Source organism: Salmo salar, chromosome 05, assembly GCF_965601325.2.
Source record: "Salmo salar chromosome 05, fSalSal1, whole genome shotgun sequence".
Taxonomy (NCBI): Eukaryota; Metazoa; Chordata; class Actinopteri; order Salmoniformes; family Salmonidae; genus Salmo; species Salmo salar.
The window spans coordinates 70,852,901-70,871,677 of NC_138295.1; the positions used below are offsets into that span (position 1 = coordinate 70,852,901).

General features: G+C 44.8%; 2 protein-coding genes across 2 annotated transcripts; one reads left to right on the plus strand and one right to left on the minus strand.

Moving 5' to 3' along the window:
- Nucleotides 1–7,423: 7,423 nt before the first annotated feature.
- Nucleotides 7,424–9,158, minus strand: LOC106605691 (uncharacterized). Its single transcript, XM_014201581.3, has 4 exons — nucleotides 8,942–9,158; nucleotides 8,782–8,837; nucleotides 8,409–8,559; nucleotides 7,424–8,291 (listed from the first exon to the last, which is right to left on the minus strand). The coding sequence occupies exons 2-4, from the start codon at nucleotides 8,819–8,821 to the stop codon at nucleotides 7,715–7,717; spliced, it is 768 nt and encodes a 255-aa protein (XP_014057056.1). The 5' UTR covers nucleotides 8,822–8,837; nucleotides 8,942–9,158; the 3' UTR covers nucleotides 7,424–7,714.
- Nucleotides 9,159–12,566: 3,408 nt separating this feature from the next.
- LOC106605692 (uncharacterized) lies at nucleotides 12,567–14,508 on the plus strand. Its single transcript, XM_014201582.3, has 4 exons — nucleotides 12,567–12,768; nucleotides 12,878–12,931; nucleotides 13,135–13,285; nucleotides 13,657–14,508. Exons 2-4 carry the CDS (start codon nucleotides 12,892–12,894, stop codon nucleotides 14,231–14,233), a joined length of 768 nt encoding a protein of 255 aa, XP_014057057.1. The 5' UTR covers nucleotides 12,567–12,768; nucleotides 12,878–12,891; the 3' UTR covers nucleotides 14,234–14,508.
- Nucleotides 14,509–18,777: the final 4,269 nt, after the last annotated feature.

An 18,777-nucleotide genomic window follows, 5' to 3' on the forward strand; every position in this document is an offset into this window, starting at 1 on the left:
CTATATGTACATATCTACCTTAATTACCTGCTACCCTTGCACATCGTTACTCATTGTGTATTTATTCCTTGTGTTATTATTTTCCTAGAATGTTTTCTATTTTTTTCACATTTCATACACCTGTTGTTTATGAAGCATGTGACAAATACAATTTGATTTGATTGTAATTTGGTTCACTCTTTTTATTTAAATGTCTCAGCCTGAGCTGAACTCAATACCCTACCCACTGCTGCTCTTCCTGCTGGGACAGACAGACATGTCCTACTAAAGCTGGGACCACAAGGGACAGGGATAGCAGCACAGCTGTTATGAAAAGTAGTGCAGTAGAGCTTTTGTAATGTCTTTCAAGGCATGAACATTGGGGTCATAGAAACAGGGAGAGAGAATGAGAGGGAAGTGAGAGAGAGAATAAGAAGAATGATGGTACGGTATAAGTAGCTGTAGACAGACAGACCGACAGACTTCTACAGAGTTCTGTAACAGAAGACTCTTCCTCTTGTCCTAAAAATATATACTTCTTTGTTCCCTCTCATTGTAAGGATGGGTGATGTGGTAATATGCGTCTACCAGGGCAGTGTGTGAGAGGTTGTCGGTTAGCAGTGAACTCTCATAACCCCAGCCAGCTCATCTTGGAGTCAGGAGTGGTGTGACGGGAGCTGGAGGACTGTGGTCTGTGGTTAGTTGGTCACCTCTGGTCAGAGTGAGACCTCTCACCTCTAACTTCACATGAGTCTGTTATGTCACCACAACTGGCTGTGCCTGGGCCAAAGGACGCTCAGCTGGGCCGAGTTTTGAAACTAGGTTTGATTCTATTCTCCGTGTGTGTGTGGTCAGTCATCTGCTTCTGACTCACTGATTTTGCTTACGTAGCTGACTGGTGGCAACTTGCACCGAACAATAGGTTGACCTCACCTCCAATGTCCTTTTTACATAGAAATACAGTGTCTGTTCACTAGCAAACAACAAGGACCATAAATCAAACACAGTTCACTATGTAAAAATGCTGCTCCAAGGAACATAAGGAACACTGTAAGGACTATTTCCATACTTGTCTCTTGTCTCTTCTTCTTATCTATTGACCTTTTGCCAGTTCATTATAGGCTTAGATGCGGGCCCTTTATTTAGTCTATCATTACAGAACCCCTGTGGCATAAGGCAGATCTCAGATATTTGTTTTACAGTCTTACTACCAGGCAAAGACCTAAATCAACATCCACTTTTGGTTTATGTTGAGTTGTCATGTTCCCTGTTCTCACAGAGTTGTTTTATGGACATATGTTCTGCTACCCAATGCAGGTAACAGTAAACAAATAATATGCTTGTCTAACAGTGTTTGGAGGGTTAACAGTATGGCCAGTAGAACGCGTTTGACAGGTCATTTATATTAGGTTGATAGTGTAATGATGTTGAACAAAGGAAGTACATGGCTAACCCAGCAGGATTAACGGTCACTGGTGCTAGTGGCAGTTTGGGGCAGAGCCAAGGAATTTTGTTTACCTCTGGGTGAGGCAGCATGGGAGAGCCCTGGCAGAGCCAGAGGGTGAGAGGGGGAGGATGGGTGATACAGGTACATCATCAGACATGCAGAAACAGCTCTGAACATGCTCCATACACACCTCTGGAGGGGGTTTGGGATTGTGGGGTGTGATAGGATTTCAGATAGTGTTACAGGACTGTGTTGTTTTTACAAGTAATTCAGAGAGATAGGGAGGGGGGGGGGGGGTGAGGTAGAGAGAACTGTACATGACTGTTTGTCAGGTCATTGTATATGCGGTTATTTTCTGATTTCTGTGAAGAGGTCAGTAAATCACCATGATTGCACAGGGCTTTATAATTCCCTGAATTGACAATGAACTGCCACTAGATGGCATTCATTCTAAAACTATGTTGAAGGAGAAAGCAAGCTATTGCCAGTAGTGTGTATTCATGGATGCCAAGGGAAGCCAGGCTTCCCCCCAAAATGTACCAATAAAAAAATAATAAAACATACACAATAATTTATATATTTTGAGCTAAACTGAGTGAACTCAACTGTGAATGGTCCTGGTGCACCAAAAAAAAGTGTTTATTGAAGCCAGTTTGGATTTGGATTCACACCAACCACATCACATCAAAATAAACAAAAAACTTGAATTGTTGCATCTCGTTGTGTTGTTGTCCTCCGGTGGCCTTATCCAAAATTAGCCATGGATGGAGATAGGGATTTGGATCCAAATGTTAATTCATACATTGTGCTCCTGGCCTCAGAGGATGGAAGTTCAATACATAGCTACAGTAGATGTTTTTATTTTGTTGACATTTTTTTTAACCTTCATTTAACTAGTCAAGTCAGTTAAGAACAAATTCTTATTTACAATGACGGCCTACCCCGGCCAAACCCGGATGACATTGGGCCAATTGTGCACCGCCCTATGGGACTCCCAATCATGGCCGGATGTGATACAACCTGGAATCGAACCAGGGACTGTAGTGACGCCTCTTACATTGCCTTAGACCGCTGTGCCACTCAGGAGATGACAGCTGCACCACTCAGGAGATGTAGTAGGCTAATGTTAACTAACTGGCTAATCGTTGCCCATGAAAGGAAGTTAGGCTAGCAAGCAAGCATTTTAGCCCAGTAGCCTAGGACAATAAAAACGAAAAGCATGTAATGTAAGACAGTCATAGACCGTTTCGTCAACATGAAAGAGAGGAGGATGACATTGGCGCTTCTCTTCAAGTAGGGTGAGTCAACATGTTTTTTCTACACACACAGAAATCAGTACCATGGACAGCCACATGATATTTAGCTTACGTTGATTGGACTAAATTGTTCCGAGAATCTTTTAGTTGTAACTGTATTAGATTACAGTTTTTCCCAATTGCTAAAACACAATTTTGCAAACTAGGCTGGTTTTATCAAAATACTTAACACAATTCACAAAACCACACACCCAAACTGCAAAATATCTCATATATCCTGCAAAATGAGGCACTGCAACCAAAACTACATATAGCATTATCAAAATCAAACGTTTGCACGAAATGGCAGACACTTCATTCATATTACCAGATTTTTATCTAACAAACTACACACTGTTGGGCATAATGAAAAGCACTCTCATCTTTAGTAAGCTTTGCCATAATACTAAAAGAGTTCAAATTGTAAAAAATTCTTCAGATGCACAGAAATATTTGCAGATACACACATGCTGTTGAAACATTTTATTTTTTATTTTTCACCAAACAAGTCAGTGCAACATATGCACAACATATATATTTCCATTGGACTGAACAAAAATATGCTCACAAAAAAACAGTAAACTGAAAAAGAAAATTGCAGACAAAATGTGTAGAAAAAATATATACACTGCTCAAAAAAATAAAGGGAACACTTAAACAACACAATGTAACTCCAAGTCAATCACACTTCTGTGAAATCAAACTGTCCACTTAGGAAGCAACACTGATTGACAATAAATTTCACATGCTGTTGTGCAAATGGAATAGACAACAGGTGGAAATTATAGGCAATTAGCAAGACACCCCCAATAAAGGAGTGGTTCTGCAGGTGGTGACCACAGACCACTTCTCAGTTCCTATGTTTCCTGGCTGATGTTTTGGTCACTTTTGAAAGCTGGTGGTGCTTTCACTCTAGTGGTAGCATGAGACGGAGTCTACAACCCACACAAGTGGCTCAGGTAGTGCAGCTCATCCAGGATGGCACATCAATGCGAGCTGTGGCAAGAAGGTTTGCTGTGTCTGTCAGCGTAGTGTCCAGATCATGGAGGCGCTACCAGGAGACAGGCCAGTACATCAGGAGACGTGGAGGAGGCCGTAGGAGGGCAACAACCCAGCAGCAGGACCGCTACCTCCGCCTTTGTGCAAGGAGGAGCAGGAGGAGCACTGCCAGAGCCCTGCAAAATGACCTCCAGCAGGCCACAAATGTGCATGTGTCTGCTCAAACGGTCAGAAACAGACTCCATGAGGGTGGTATGAGGGCCCGACGTCCACAGGTGGGGGTTGTGCTTACAGCCCAACACCGTGCAGGACGTTTGACATTTGCCAGAGAACACCAAGATTGGCAAATTCGCCACTGGCGCCCTGTGCTCTTCACAGATGAAAGCAGGTTCATACTGAGCACATGTGACAGACGTGACAGAGTCTGGAGACGCCGTGGAGAACGTGCTGCTGCCTGCAACATCCTCCAGCATGACCGGTTTGGCGGTGGGTCAGTCATGGTGTGGGGTGGCATTTCTTTGGGGGGCTGCACAGCCCTCCATGTGCTCGCCAGAGGTAGCCTGACTGCCATTAGGTACCGAGATGAGATCCTCAGACCCCTTGTGAGACCATATGCTGGTGCGGTTGGCCCTGGGTTCCTCCTAATGCAAGACAATGCTAGACCTCATGTGGCTGGAGTGTGTCAGCAGTTCCTGCAAGAGGAAGGCATTGATGCTATGGACTGGCCCGCCCGTTCCCCAGACCTGAATCCAATTGAGCACATCTGGGACATCATGTCTCGCGCCATCCACCAACGCCACGTTGCACCACAGACTGTCCAGGAGTTGGCGGATGCTTTAGTCCAGGTCTGGGAAGAGATCCCTCAGGAGACCATCCGCTACCTCATCAGGAGCATGCCCAGGTGTTGTAGGGAGGTCATACAGGCACGTGGAGGCCACACACACTACTGAGCCTCATTTTGACTTGTTTTAAGGACATTACATCAAAGTTGGATCAGCCTGTAGTGTGGTTTTCCACTTTAATTTTGAGTGTGACTCCAAATCCAGACCTCCATGGGTTGATAAATTGGATTTCCATTGATTATTTTTGTCTGATTTTGTTGTCAGCACATTCAACTATGTAAAGAAAAAATTATTTAATACGATTATTTCATTCATTCAGATCTAGGATGTGTTATTTTAGTGTTCCCTTTATTTTTTTGAGCAGTGTATATAAAAAAAAAAGAGGCAAGAAAAATAATTAGGCAGCATCTTGCTGCACAGCTGGGTCTGGCCACAACGCCTCGTCCACATCACAGGCATTATCTTCCCTTGCCAGACATCGAGGGAAGAAGCGCCTTGAGTGCCTTATCCATCCCTGAATCGCACCCACATCAATCTCATCACATGCCTCTTCCATAGGCTGCACAAGAGGCATGCGCACAAAGGGCTGCCGGTCGTATACCTTCCACCGCCATGCCAAAAATAACTCTTCTATGGGTTTCAGAAATGGTGAGTATGGTGGGAGGTATTGCACGAGAAATGGTGGGTGGTGAGCAAACCAGTTTTGGACTGGGGCTGCACGATGAAAGCTCACGTTGTCCCATACTACAAAGTACCGGGTTCTTTGATGGTCTGCATCATTCATACGCTCTGGTGGTATGAGAATGTTGTGGAGTCTGTCCAGAAATGTGAGAATATGGGCTGTGTTGTATGGTCCAAGTTTGGCATGACGGTGGAGGACACCATGCGTATTAGAGATGGCAGTGCACATTGTGATGTTCCCACCACGTTGGCCGGGAACATCTATAATGGCTCTGTGGCCAATGACGTTTCTCCCCCTTCTTCTGGTCTTTGCTAGGTTGAATCCAGCCTCATCTATAAAGATGAACTCGTGGGATTGCATGAGCATCCATTTCCAGTACTCTCTGAAAACAAAGAACAAAAGCAGTCAATATGGTGTTATCCAGTACACTGGGAAACTATGTTGCGTGTAGTGTACTGCAGTCAATATTGTACTTACATCCACATATGCTCGTCTGAACTCTTTGTTTCTTTGAGAGTTTCTCTCAAACGGCACCTTATAAAGTTGTTTCATTCTGATTTGGTTTCGCTTGAGAATGCGAGCCAATGTGGACAGACTGACTCGTTGAATGTTGTTGAATATGGTGTTGTCTTGGATGATGTGGCCTTGCATTTCTCGTAATCTGATTTCATTATTTTCCAAAACCAAGTTTACAATGGCACCTTCCTGTACCCCGGTGAACATTTGGCCCCTTCCTCCACCATGGTTGTGTCTCTCAGTCCTTTAGAAAAACAAAAAAAACAAAATATAGGGCTTGGACAATGCAGCCTAAAGATATTTCCCCCACAGTAGAGTAAATTCTACAGGAAATTTGTGCAGTTAGTGTATGACATCAGCCATTCATGAAGTAAACAGGTGTCACCCAACTGATACACTATGACATGGGGTGTACTACATAGTGTGAAAGAAATTTTGGTTACATACCTGTACTCCAGTCTACATGTCCGGATGACACAGGCGACAGTATAACGGCTCAAGTTGGGCTGCACTCTCTGTCCAGCCTCTCGCATTGTCAGCCCATGGTTGATGATATGATCAACTAAGGTTGCTCTGATTTCATTTGAAAGTTGTTGTCTTCTTTGGCCATGAACTCCTCTACCAGCTCTACCTCTACCAGCTCTACCCCTACCTCTCACTCTTCCTCCCCCTCTCATTCTCACCCTCCCTCTTCCTCTTCCTCTCTCTGCAACGGCTTCCATTGTTGTTGTAAAACAAAAGGTGCTCACCTGTGGTCTTTTCATAGTGCTTACTTCCTGATTGAAGTGGTAACCATTAACCATTGAGGTGTTTGTTTCATCTCCTTTCATCAAATGTATTGGCCAATTATCTCATGTAGTGTCATTTTGAATGGCAGTGTTATGAAATGGCAAACATGTGACTTTATGTCAGATTGTTGTGTCTTATGCAGAGAACCGTGTGCAGTGCATTTAAAAAGTGCCATTTTGAATTGCAAAATGTGTGTAAAGCAGAAAATGTGTTTAGACTTTTGGAGACTTGAGAAGAGGTTTTGCTCTCTGTGTGTCAGTTTAAATAATTGTGCTGTGCATGTCATTTTAGTGTGTTAGCAATTGGAAAAAACTGTAAGCATAGGTGATTTGATGATGTTGAAATGTTGAAGTGGTGCTGGAATAGTGGAGGCAGCTCCTGTTTTCTCTGGGACCTGCAGTAACTCTCCGCTGTTCTAAATCAATAGTTGTTCAGTAGTTCGAAAATGTCCAAAATATTAACTTGATTGACCATGCTGTAGGTCATGTAACTGTTTATTTAAGGTAATATGTTTTGTGGACTACACCGGACATATGTGGCTCTCCGGTTTTGTGATGAAACAAATGTGTGGTTGAATTTATTCTGCCATTGTGTGTTCTTTTATCTCGGCCTTTGGCCTATATATATCACGGTGTCAAGGCATATTAACTAACAGGTTATAGAGCAAACAACACAATTTTCACAACACAGAGGTTGTAATTATGGCTTCCACTTTGAAGACAAACACTGCAGGCTATAATCCTAATAGCTTTTACTCCCCCTTTGAGTTAGATATTTAACTTCTTTAATGAGAAGAAATGTACTTACTATGACTGAGATATGTGGTTGTCCCACCTAGCTATCTTAAGATGAATGCAGACACAATACATTTAAGTAATGTTTAGTTTTGCTTTTTATTTCTATAAATGAAGAATACAACACCAATATGGCACAGTCAATGACCAACCTTCGGATAACAAACAAACAAAATACAAAGATGTCATTGACTCATCAGAGCCAATTCAGTTCATACAAAATACAGAATGGACCTCATCTGCATTACCAAGTTCATCTTTGTAAACTCTCCCTCATTCTATTGGCAATGGTGGCATGTTCTAAGGCTTTGAAGGGAGAATACAGTCTTCAAAAGGGCAAGAGTAGTCCGTTGGAGGAAAGTGTTTGTGATTTAGTTGGTGTTGGTGAAGGCCTGGTAGAGGGCGGTGAGCTGGGCCTTCAGGTCCTGGGCGTAGGGGTCCAGCTTGTCCTTGAGGTCCTCAGCATAGGGGGCTAGGCTCTGCTGCACCATCTGAGCTCTGGTGGTCAGCTGGCTCTGGAGGTTCTCGGCCAGGGGGGCCACACTCTTCTGGAAGTCCTGCAGGCGCAGGTCCACTTTCTGCTTCAGCTCATCTGTGTAGGGACCCAGCTGGGACTGCATCTCCTTCACACTCTGCTCCAGACTCCCCTTCAGCTCCTCACTCTTCTGGAGCAGGGTGGCCCTCAGGGCCTCGGAGTCCAGGGACTCTGCGTAAGGGGCCAGATCCTGTTTCAGCTGCTCCACTCTCTGCTGGACTTGTGTCTTGATCTCCTCCGCGTAGGGCTCCAGTTTCCCCTTGACGCTGCCCAGGTCCTGCTCCAGACGCTCTCTCAGCACCTCAGCCTCCTGGGTAATCTTGGTCATCAGGTCCTTGGCTGCAGGAGGAAGCTGCTCCTGCAGGGAGATGGCGTATTGGCTGGCCACATCAGCACTCTCTGTGATGCGGTCACTGCAGGAGAGGAGAGGAGAGGGGGGTCAGTTCAGGTCCCCATCCTAGTAATCTGAGCGATTCGACTATAGACATTCCACACGTTATGACAACTACATCACAGATCACATTACTTACTTGACATCCTGTCCCAGCTGAGACTTCCTGATCATCTGGACGGTGTCGTCGGCTGTTTGCGTTGCCTTGGTGACGTAGTCCCAGAAGGCATCTGTCAGCTGCTCCAGCTGTGGCTTAGGCTCATCAGCGTAGAACAGGTTAGCGTGGCAGCCTGTTGGGGTGTAGCAGAAGAGTTTGTTGTTGTGAAACAACTAGTTATGCATGGCAGCCTGTTGGCGGCATTCAGGTATCTAGAAAATTATACTCCCTCTGCTATGGTTGTTATTATTGACTATTGACTTAAAATTAATTTGGTAGATTGATGTATTATGTTGCTGTACTTCAGCTCTATAAATTTCACTTATAATCTGAAATATTCTTGTATCCCACTCACCAGTGAATACAGCCAGAGCGAGGACCACAATGATCTTCATGACTCTCAATCAGATTCTGTGAAATAAAGCAACAATCACTTAAAACATTGTAATCCACCAGATAAAAACCAACATAGAATGCTATCAAATAATATCATGGACTTGTAGAATCCAGTTTACCGTCTTTGTGTATGAGTGTGTTGGTGTATCTCTGAGTCCAGTCTGCAGTGACTAGTTTCAGCCGTGTCCTGGCCTGTATATACAGTGAGCAGGGCAGTAAGGAACACAAAGTCCAGGAGCCAGTGCCTCGCTGTCAGCAGTGCTCCAAATCATAAACCCTCAGACCGCAGTGCACCACTCAGCACCTGTCTACCTGACCTAGCCCAGTTCTGTCCTGACAACTCACCCTGGACCTGTCCCAATGAACCCCTGGACCCAGAATGCACAGGAGAGCACTGCGTTATCATCACCTCTGGGTAAAGTGTCACAAACACAGTTTGGGACATAAAATAGTGGTCAGAGATGCTCAGTGAAGACCAATCTCCTGGGACTGCATGCTGATAAACACATCTCCATTCAATCCTCTTGTCTATAGTTTTTCAATGATATACAGTAGTGATACATGTGCAGCAGGACACTTGTTGTCTTTGCCGTTATACAGGTCTGTTACTGTTAATATCATCTGAGGGTAGATGTGTTGTATTGAGGCTTATGCACTTTTACATACACTAGCCTGTTTCTTTCTCTCAACCATAATGTATATTTGTCTTTATAGATGATGCTACAACTCTACAATGTTGATAGTGAGTATCTGGTTCACACCAGGTCAGTTTCATGGATTTTTCCTTGATGGCACAGAAAGTCTCAGATCGAATCAGCCATTCTCTGAGCCAATCACAGCCATTTCTCAGACATAAATAGCACTTTGTCCAGACAACACCTTCCTTCCAAACTTCATGATATATCATTCTGATCAGATAGGGTATTGATTTATAGTCAGTTTAAGTTTGATGCCCAGCCAGCTGGCATTAACTCCCAGAATATATTCTATGATATAGTTTTCAGTTTCACTGTGAGGTCATGTGTTCAAGCACTTCCATGTGTCAGTTGTCTGACCAAAGTTCATTTGACCCCGGCCCATGCACACTGTGATAGGGTCTAGGGTTAGGGTTCGCAGGGGCCCAGTCCATTCATTAGATGTGATTTCACAATAGCTAGTAGATAAGGTATGGTGTCTAGGAATTTATTTGGAATCAATTAAATGTTACAGTACACTTAAATGTTTCAATGGAAAGCTCCCCTTTTGTCATACTGTAGTTATTCTGTTTAAATGGATAGTGGGTTACTGTGCTATACTGGTAGTTTACCTTGTCATAACCTTACCCCCAGGTTATTGCGCAAAGAAGTGTCTGGGAACAACATTACCATGTCAAAAAGGTGGATCAGTCTACCCAGAGAATGGCCAGATTGAGAATCTTCACAGCACTCATTCTACATCACTTGAGTTATTCATGATGTCACATCCTGGTAATCTGGAGCTGTGAATTCAGGAGTTAAATTCTAAACCTCATATCTGCCCACTGTGCCTTATTACAAACCATCACAGTGCCACTCTATAGAGAGTAGAATAAGGAGAGGCAGTTGCCTGGAATCTACAATTCCCTATGTAACATTCAACACCTCAAATAACCTCTGACCCCAGTGATGACTAATATGTGTGAAGGTTGACACTGCGCTATAGGTTTGCGTTGGCAGTTGAGGTGACACAACCGTTGGGATGCCACCGTTGATGGCTGAACAAACGCCAGGATGTCTATATTTAATTTCACCTTTATTTAACCTGGTAGGCTAGTTGCGAAAAAGTTCTAATTTACAACTGTGACCCGGCCAAGATAAAGCAAAGCAGTGCGACACAAACAACAACACAGAGTTACACATGGAATAAACAACCGTACAGTCAATAACACAATATAAAAAAAGAAAGTTTATATACAGTGTGTGCAAATGGCGTGAGGAGGTAAGGCAGTAAATAGGCCATAGTAGCGAAGTAATTACAATTTAGCAGATTAACACTGAAGTGATAAATGAGCAGATGATGTGCAAGTAGAGATACTTAGTGCAAAAGAGCAGAGAAGTAAATAAAAGCAATATGGGGATGAGGTAGGTAGATTGGGTGGGCTATTTACAGATGGACTATATACAGCTGCAGCGATCGGTTAGCTGCTTAGATAGCTGATGTTTAAAGTTAGTGAGGGAAATATAAGTCTCCCACTTCAGCGATTTTTGCAATTCGTTCCAGTCATTGGCAGCAGAGAACTGGAAGGAAAGGCGGCCAAAGGAGGTGTTGGCTTTGGGGATCACCAGTGAGATATACCTGCTGGAGCGCGTGCTAAGGGTGGGTGTTGTTATCGTGACCAGTGAGCTGAGATAAGGCAGAGCTTTACCTAGCATAGACTTATAGATGACCTGGAGCCAGTGGGTCTGGCGACGAATATGTAGCGAGGGCCAGCTGACGAGAGCATACAGGTCGCAGTGGTGGGTGGTATAAGGGGCGTTGGTAACAAAACAGATGGCACTGTGATGGACTGCATCCAGTTTGCTGAGTAGAGTATTGGAAGCTATTTTGTAGATGACATCGCTGAAGTCGAGGATCGGTAGGATAGTCAGTTTTACTAGGGTAAATTTGTTGCGAAATAGAAAGCCAATTCTAGATTTGATTTTGGTTTGGAGATGTTTAATATGAGTCTGGAAGGAGAGTTTACAGTCTAGCCAGACACCTAGGTATTTGTAGTTGTCCACATATTCTAGGTCAGAACCGTCCAGGGTAGTGATGCTAGTCGGGCGGGCGGGTGCGGGCAGTGATCGGTTGAAAAGCATGCATTTGGTTTTACTAGCGTTTAAGAGCAGTTGGAGGCCACGGAAGGAGTGTTGTATGGCATTGAAGCTTGTTTGGAGGTTAGTTAACACAGTGTCCAAAGAAGGGCCAGAAGTATACAGAATGGTGTCGTCTGCGTAGAGGTGGATCAGGGAATCACCCGCAGCAAGAGCGACATCATTGATATATACAGAGAAAAGAGTCGGCCCGAGAATTGAACCCTGTCGTACCCCCATAGAATGAAATCATGTCCAAATTGAAAGGTCAAATGTACACTAATGCCAGCATCCGTAGAATCTAGGTAGTATTATATGTGGTTGTGGTCTCATTGCTTGACCTGATTACAAAGTGTCTTTGGTGTGGACATGCTTAAGGTTATCTGCCGGCCATCAGCAGTGAAATACCTTTACCCATTAGTATTACCGTAAGCAGGGGCGCATCTTTGGTTTTCGAAGTCGGGGGGGGCCATATTTTGGAAATTATTTATATATTTTTTATCCTGTCCGATAAACATTCCAAACAGACTACCCAACCGCTCGGAGACGTCCGCATGGTCCTAAAGCACGCAGTTGCCTCATTTTGTATCACATTCCAATGATAAAACTGTGGGCAACAAAAATGCAATTTCAGAATGTGGGGGGGACATGTCCCCAGTGAAAGTTGCATCCCTGACTGTAAGTCTTCTCTAGAATGAGGCTTTCAGTAGAAGGGTCAAGGTCCATGCACAGTTGTCTAATTAGAATATAACCAATAAAAGGACCATGGTGGTGGTGGGGGAGATTCCCAAAAGAAACATATTGAAGTTCAATCAAAGCAAGGTTAATCAAGTCTGGTCTGTCTATGTTCAGTCTGTCAGGCTCAGAGAGTGAATATGAACATAACAAAATAATGTTATGTCATTGTGATTTGTGTGTGCGTGTGCATGTGTATGTCGATATAGTAAGCGAACAGTCATGTGATCACAGCCAGCAAGGAGTTGTAGTAGAAGCAGGAAGAGAGGTGACATGGCAGTGACTCCTGGACTTTGGGCTTTCAGCTACAGCTCTGGTTTCGACTATATATACACCATGGCACTGGTCTGATAGACACACAGACAGACTGAATACACAGAGATACACCAGGAAAAAAACAGGTGAGGCCAATGCTGAGATTCAAAACAAGGTGTTGAGAAACTGTGATTTTAGGGTTCTAAGATTCAAATGTATTTGAAGTGTAATTGATTAATGATGTTTCTGTTTCAGTGAGAAACGCAAATATGAAGGTGTTGGTGGTGCTTGCAATTGCTATACTCTCTGGTAAGTAACATCTAATGTTACCACAACCATAACTAGTCTGTAAATTTTTTTATTTGAATCCTTTGAATGCAACAAGATGATTAGAATCATTATTATTTTAAACTTGTTCTAATTCAAGCTCCTTGAACAGTGTAAGGTCATAAAGTAGGTCAGGTTAAACTAGCAGTTTCACAGGAACTAACTCTACTTCCACACTCCAACAGGTTGCCATGCTAACCTATTCTATGCTGATGAGCCCAAGCCACAGTTGGAGCAGCTGACAGATGCCTTCTGGGACTATGTCGCCAAGGCAACAAAAACTGCCGACGACACCGTCCAGATGATCAGGAAGTCTCAGCTGGGACAGGATGTCAAGTAAGTAATTTGACCTGTGATCTATTGTCATAACATGTTTGTAATGTCTGTAGTGGAAGCCCTCAGAGTACTAGTCACCCGAGTGGTGCAGCGGTCTAAGGCACTGCATTGCAGTGCTAGAGGCATCACTACAGACCTGGGTTCGATCCCGGGCTGTATCACAACCGGCTGTGATCGGGAGTCGCATAGGGCGGTGCACAATTGGCCCAGTGTTGTCCGGGTTAGGGGAGGGTTTGTCCGGGGTAGGCCGTCATTGTAAATAAGAATTTGTTCTTAACTGACTTGCCTAGTTACAGTAAGTAAAGTTAAATAAAAATATAATAAATAAAACTAGAATCTTGACCAGACCCCTCTCCTCTCCTCTCCTGCAGTGACCGTATCACAGAGAGTGCTGATGTGGCCAGCCAATACGCCATCTCCCTTCAGGAGCAGCTTCCTCCTGCAGCCAAGGACCTGATGACCAAGATTACCCAGGAGGCTGAGGTGCTGAGAGAGCGTCTGGAGCAGGACCTGGGCAGCGTCAAGGGGAAACTGGAGCCCTACGCGGAGGAGATCAAGACACAAGTCCAGCAGAGAGTGGAGCAGCTGAAACAGGATCTGGCCCCTTACGCAGAGTCCCTGGACTCCGAGGCCCTGAGGGCCACCCTGCTCCAGAAGAGTGAGGAGCTGAAGGGGAGTCTGGAGCAGAGTGTGAAGGAGATGCAGTCCCAGCTGGGTCCCTACACAGATGAGCTGAAGCAGAAAGTGGACCTGCGCCTGCAGGACTTCCAGAAGAGTGTGGCCCCCCTGGCCGAGAACCTCCAGAGCCAGCTGACCACCAGAGCTCAGATGGTGCAGCAGAGCCTAGCCCCCTATGCTGAGGACCTCAAGGACAAGCTGGACCCCTATGCCCAGGATCTGAAGGCCCAGCTTACTGCCCTCTACCAGGCCTTCACCAACACCAACTAAATGGCCCAAACCAACACCACTCCTTGATCCTCTGAAACGTTTTGAGTGATTCTGTCATACCCTGAACTGCACTGTAAAACATGGAAATTAAACTGGGCATATGCCCAGAACATCATATTTATTATTATTTAGTGCAGGGTGAGAAATATAAACCAAACATTCACACTCAAATATTTATGTGTTTGTTTTTACCTTGTTAAATGTTGAATAATGTCAACTTTTTATAATTTCATTAATTTTTTAAGAAAAATAAAGCTATTGCAGTTATGAACATATGCAAGATTGTTCCCTCATTCATTTAAATGCTAATAGTCAATTATATTATATTCCCTTTAAGTTCATTACACTCCAATTACACATGCAATATGTCACTCAAGGACACAGGAAAAGTCACAACTATGGCTGTCTCTGAGTATCTCTCTCTCTGCGTGTCTCTGAGTGTCTCTCTCTCTGCGTCTCTCTGAGTCTCTCTGAGTCTCTCTGAGTCTCTCTCTGTGTGTGTGTGTCTCTCTGTTTCTCTGTGTGTGTGTCTCTCTCTCACTGTGTGTGTCTCTGTGTGTGTCTCTCTGTGTGTGTCTCTCTCTGTGTCGCTCTCTCTGTGTCGCTCTCTCTGTGTCGCTCTCTCTGTGTCGCTCTCTCTCTCTCTTTTAGCAACACAAATACTTGTGTTGAGTGTGTGAAATCAAATCAAAGTTTATTTGTCACGTGCGCCAAATACAACAGGTGTAGACCTTACAGTGAAATGCTTACATACAGGCTCTAACCAATAGTGCAAAAAATGTATTAGGTGAACAATAGGTAGGTAAAGAAATAAAACAACAGTAAAAAGACAGGCTATATACAGTAGCGAGGCTATAAAAGTAGCGAGTCCGGGTAGCCATTTGATTACCTGTTCAGGAGTCTTATGGCTTGGGGGTAAAAACATTTGAGAAGCCTTTTTGTCCTAGACTTAGCACTCCGGTACCGCTTGCCATGCGGTAGTAGAGAGAACAGTCTATGATTGGGGTGGCTGGGGTCTTTGACAATTTTTAGGGCCTTCTTCTGACATCGCCTGGTGTTGAGGTCCTAGATGGCAGGCAGCTTAGCCCCAGTGATGTACTGCGCCGTACACACTACCCTCTGTAGTGCCTTGCGGTCAGAGGCCGAGCAATTGCCGTACCAGGCAGTGATGCAACCAGGCAGGATGCTCTCGATGTTGCAGCTGTAGAACTATTTGAGGATCTCAGGACCAATGTCAAATCTTTTTAGTTTCCTGAGGGGGAATATGCTTTGTCATGCCCTCTTCACGACTGTCTTGGTGTGTTTGGACCATTCTAGTTTGTTGTTGATGTGGACACCAAGGAACTTGAAGATCTCAACATGCTCCACTATAGCCCCGTCAATGAGAATGGGGGCGTGCTCGGTCCTCCTTTTCCTGTAGTTCACAATCATCTCCTTTGTCTTGGTTACGTTGAGGGATAGGTTGTTATTCTGGCACCACCCGGCCAGGTCTCTGGCCTCCTCCCTATAGGCTGTCTCATCGTTGTCGGTGATCAGGCCTACCACTGTTGTGTCATCTGCAAACTTAATGATGGTGTTGGAGTCGTGCCTGGCCACGTAGTCGTGGGTGAACAGGGAGTACAGGAGGGGACTGAGCACGCACCCCTGGGGAGCTCCAGTGTTGAGGATCAGCATGGCAGATGTGTTGCTACCTACCCTCACCACCTGGGGGCGGCCCGTCAGGAAGTCCAGGATCCAGTTGCAGAGGGAGGTGTTTAGTCCCAGGATCCTTAGCTTAGTGATGAGCTTTGAGGGTACTATGGTGTTGAACGCTGGGCTGTAGTCAATGAATAGCATTCTCACATAAGTGTTCCTTTTGTCCAGGTGGGAAATGGCAGTGTGGAGTTCAATAGAGATTGCATCATCTGTGGATCTGTTTGGGCGGTATGCAAATTGGAGTGGGTTTAGGGTTTCTGGGATAATGGTGTTGATGTGAGCCATTACCAACCTTTCAAAGCACTTCATGGCTACGGACGTGAGTGCTACGGGTGTGTAGTCATTTAGGCAGATTGCCTTTGTGTTCTTGGGCACAGGGACTATGGTGGTCTGCTTGAAACATGTTGGTATTACAGACTCAATCAGGGACATGTTGAAAATATCAGTGAAGACACCTGTCAGTTGGTCAGCACATGCCCGGAGCACACGTCCTGGTAACCTGTCTGGCCCCGCAGCCTTGTGTATGTTGACCTGTTTAAAGGTCTTACTCACGTCGGCTATGGAGAGCGTGATCACACAGTCGTCCGGAGCAGCTGACGCTCTCATGCATGCCTCAGTGTTGCTTGCCTCAAAGCGAGCATCGAAGTGATTTAGCTCATCTGGTAGGCTCGTGTCCCTGGGCAGCTCGCGGCTGTGCTTCCCTTTGTAGTCTGTAATAGTTTGCAAGCCCTGCCACATAAGACGAGCGTCGGAGCCAGTGTAGTATGATTCAATCTTAGCCCTGTATTGACGCTTTGCCTGTTTGATGATTCGTCGCAGGGCATAGCAGGATTTCTTGTAAGCTTCCGGGTTAGAGTCCCACACCTTGAAAACGGCAGCTCTACCCTTTAGCTCAGTGTGAATGTTGCCTGTAATCCATGGCTTCTGGTTGGGGTATGTACGTACAGTCACTGTGGGGACAATGTCCTCGATGCACTTATTGATAAAGCCAGTGACTGATGTGGTGTACTCCTCAATGCCATCGGAAGAATCCCGGAACATGTTCCAGTCTGTGATAGCAAAACAGTCCTGTAGTTTAGCATCTGCTTCATCTGAGCACTTTTTTTTATAGACCGAGTCACTGGTGCTTCCTGCTTTAATTTTTGCTTGTCAGCAGGAATCAGGAGGATAGAGTTGTGGTCGGATTTACCAAATTGTCACGCCCTGACCATGTGAACTCGGGTATTTTGGTCAGGGTGTGTCATGTTGGGTATTTTTCCTTGGTTTGTTTTCTATGTTTGCATTATAGCCTTGTGTTAGCTCTATGTGGTTTATTTCTATGTTGGGTTCTGTCGATTCCCAATCAGAGACAGCTGTCGCTAGTTGTCTCTGATTGGGATCACATTTAAGTTTCTTTTTCCCCCACGCTTTTTGTGGGGTGTTGCCTCTTTGTGTTTTGAGCAGTTAACGTATCGGCATTTTCTTGGTTTTGTGTACGTGTTTATTTCAGTGTGAAGAATAAACATGTGTTCGCTCCCAGCTGCGCTTTGGTCCGCTTCCTCATCACCCGACGACGATCGTTACACAAATGGAGGGCGAGGGAGAGCTTTGGGAGGGAGAGCAGGTGATCTAGAATTATTTTCCCTCTGGTTGCACATTTAACATGTTGATAGAAATTTGGTAGAACTGATTTAAGTTTCCCTGCATTAAAGTCTCCGGTCACTAGGAGCGCCGCCTCTGGATGAGTGGTTTCCTGTTTGCTTATTTCCTTATACAGCTGACTGAGTGCGGTCTTAGTGCCAGCATCTGTCTGTGGTGGTAAATAAACAGCCACAAAAAGTAAAGCTGAAAACTCTCTAGGCAAGTAGTGTGGCCTGCAATTTATCATAATATACTCTACTTCAGGTTTACAAAATCTAGAGACTTCCTTAGATTTCGTGCACCAACTGTTGTTTACAAATATGCACAGACCCCCCCATGTGACATGAGAAATCTAACAGTTTCTCTTGTAGCACATGATGTATGATAGTAACAACTTGGTTGTCTTTTTGGCATGTTTCCTAAATAGGCTTTTAAAATATGCAATTCATGCATTGAATAAAATTGTTATAATTAAATAAGTAAATAGATTCCTATCAAATGCTAAGGCATTTCATGCCATGTGGGCATGTTTGCTGGGAGAATATGGGTTTATTTCAGGCCAAGTGAGGGCTGCCCACACCAGATATGATGACACTGGGCAAATGCCTTGGGGGCCAACGTGGAGACGATGAGCGAAGGCACATCTGCCAATGTTTGCAGCCTACTTGGGGCCAATATTTTAGCCAATGTGGGCAGCCTACATGGGGAAAATATTTTAGCCAGTGTGGGCAGCCTACACAGGGCCAATATTGTAGCCAATGTGGGCAGCCTACACGGGGCCAATATTTTAGCCCATGTTTGGGGCGGCAGGTAGCCTAGTGGTTAGAGTGTTGGACTAGTAACTGAAAGGTTGCAAGATTGAATCCCTGAGATGACAAGGTAAAAATCTGTCGTTCTGCCCCTGAACAAGTCAGTTAACCCACTGTTCCTAGGCTGTCATTGAAAATAAGAATTTGTTCTACTGACTTGCCTATCTAAAAAAAAAAAAAAGAAAGAAAATGTTTGCTGGGCAAAATGTTCAGTGTTCCACTTTGGAATGTGCTACAGACAGGTGTGTATTTCTCCTCCCTCTGGCTGGGTCCCCACTGTCTGAGGACACACACACACACGTCACGTCCCCTCCTCCATCCAGCGTGGAGGGGCAGAGTCCACTGACAACAGGACACGTGGGCTTCCCAGTCTTTCCCCCGATACTGAGAAACAACTCACTCAAACATCAAGCGGACAGT

Bases quoted from the DNA above. Each gene is read 5' to 3' on its own strand.
- LOC106605692 (XM_014201582.3), top strand. From the start codon at position 12,892: ATGAAGGTGTTGGTGGTGCTTGCAATTGCTATACTCTCTG. The intron at 12,932-13,134 runs GTAAGTAACATC...ACACTCCAACAG, and splicing joins TGCAATTGCTATACTCTCTG to GTTGCCATGCTAACCTATTC. The intron at 13,286-13,656 runs GTAAGTAATTTG...CCTCTCCTGCAG, and splicing joins CAGCTGGGACAGGATGTCAA to TGACCGTATCACAGAGAGTG.
- LOC106605691 (XM_014201581.3), bottom strand. From the start codon at position 8,821: ATGAAGATCATTGTGGTCCTCGCTCTGGCTGTATTCACTG. The intron at 8,560-8,781 runs GTGAGTGGGATA...ACACCCCAACAG, and splicing joins CGCTCTGGCTGTATTCACTG to GCTGCCACGCTAACCTGTTC. The intron at 8,292-8,408 runs GTAAGTAATGTG...CCTCTCCTGCAG, and splicing joins CAGCTGGGACAGGATGTCAA to TGACCGCATCACAGAGAGTG.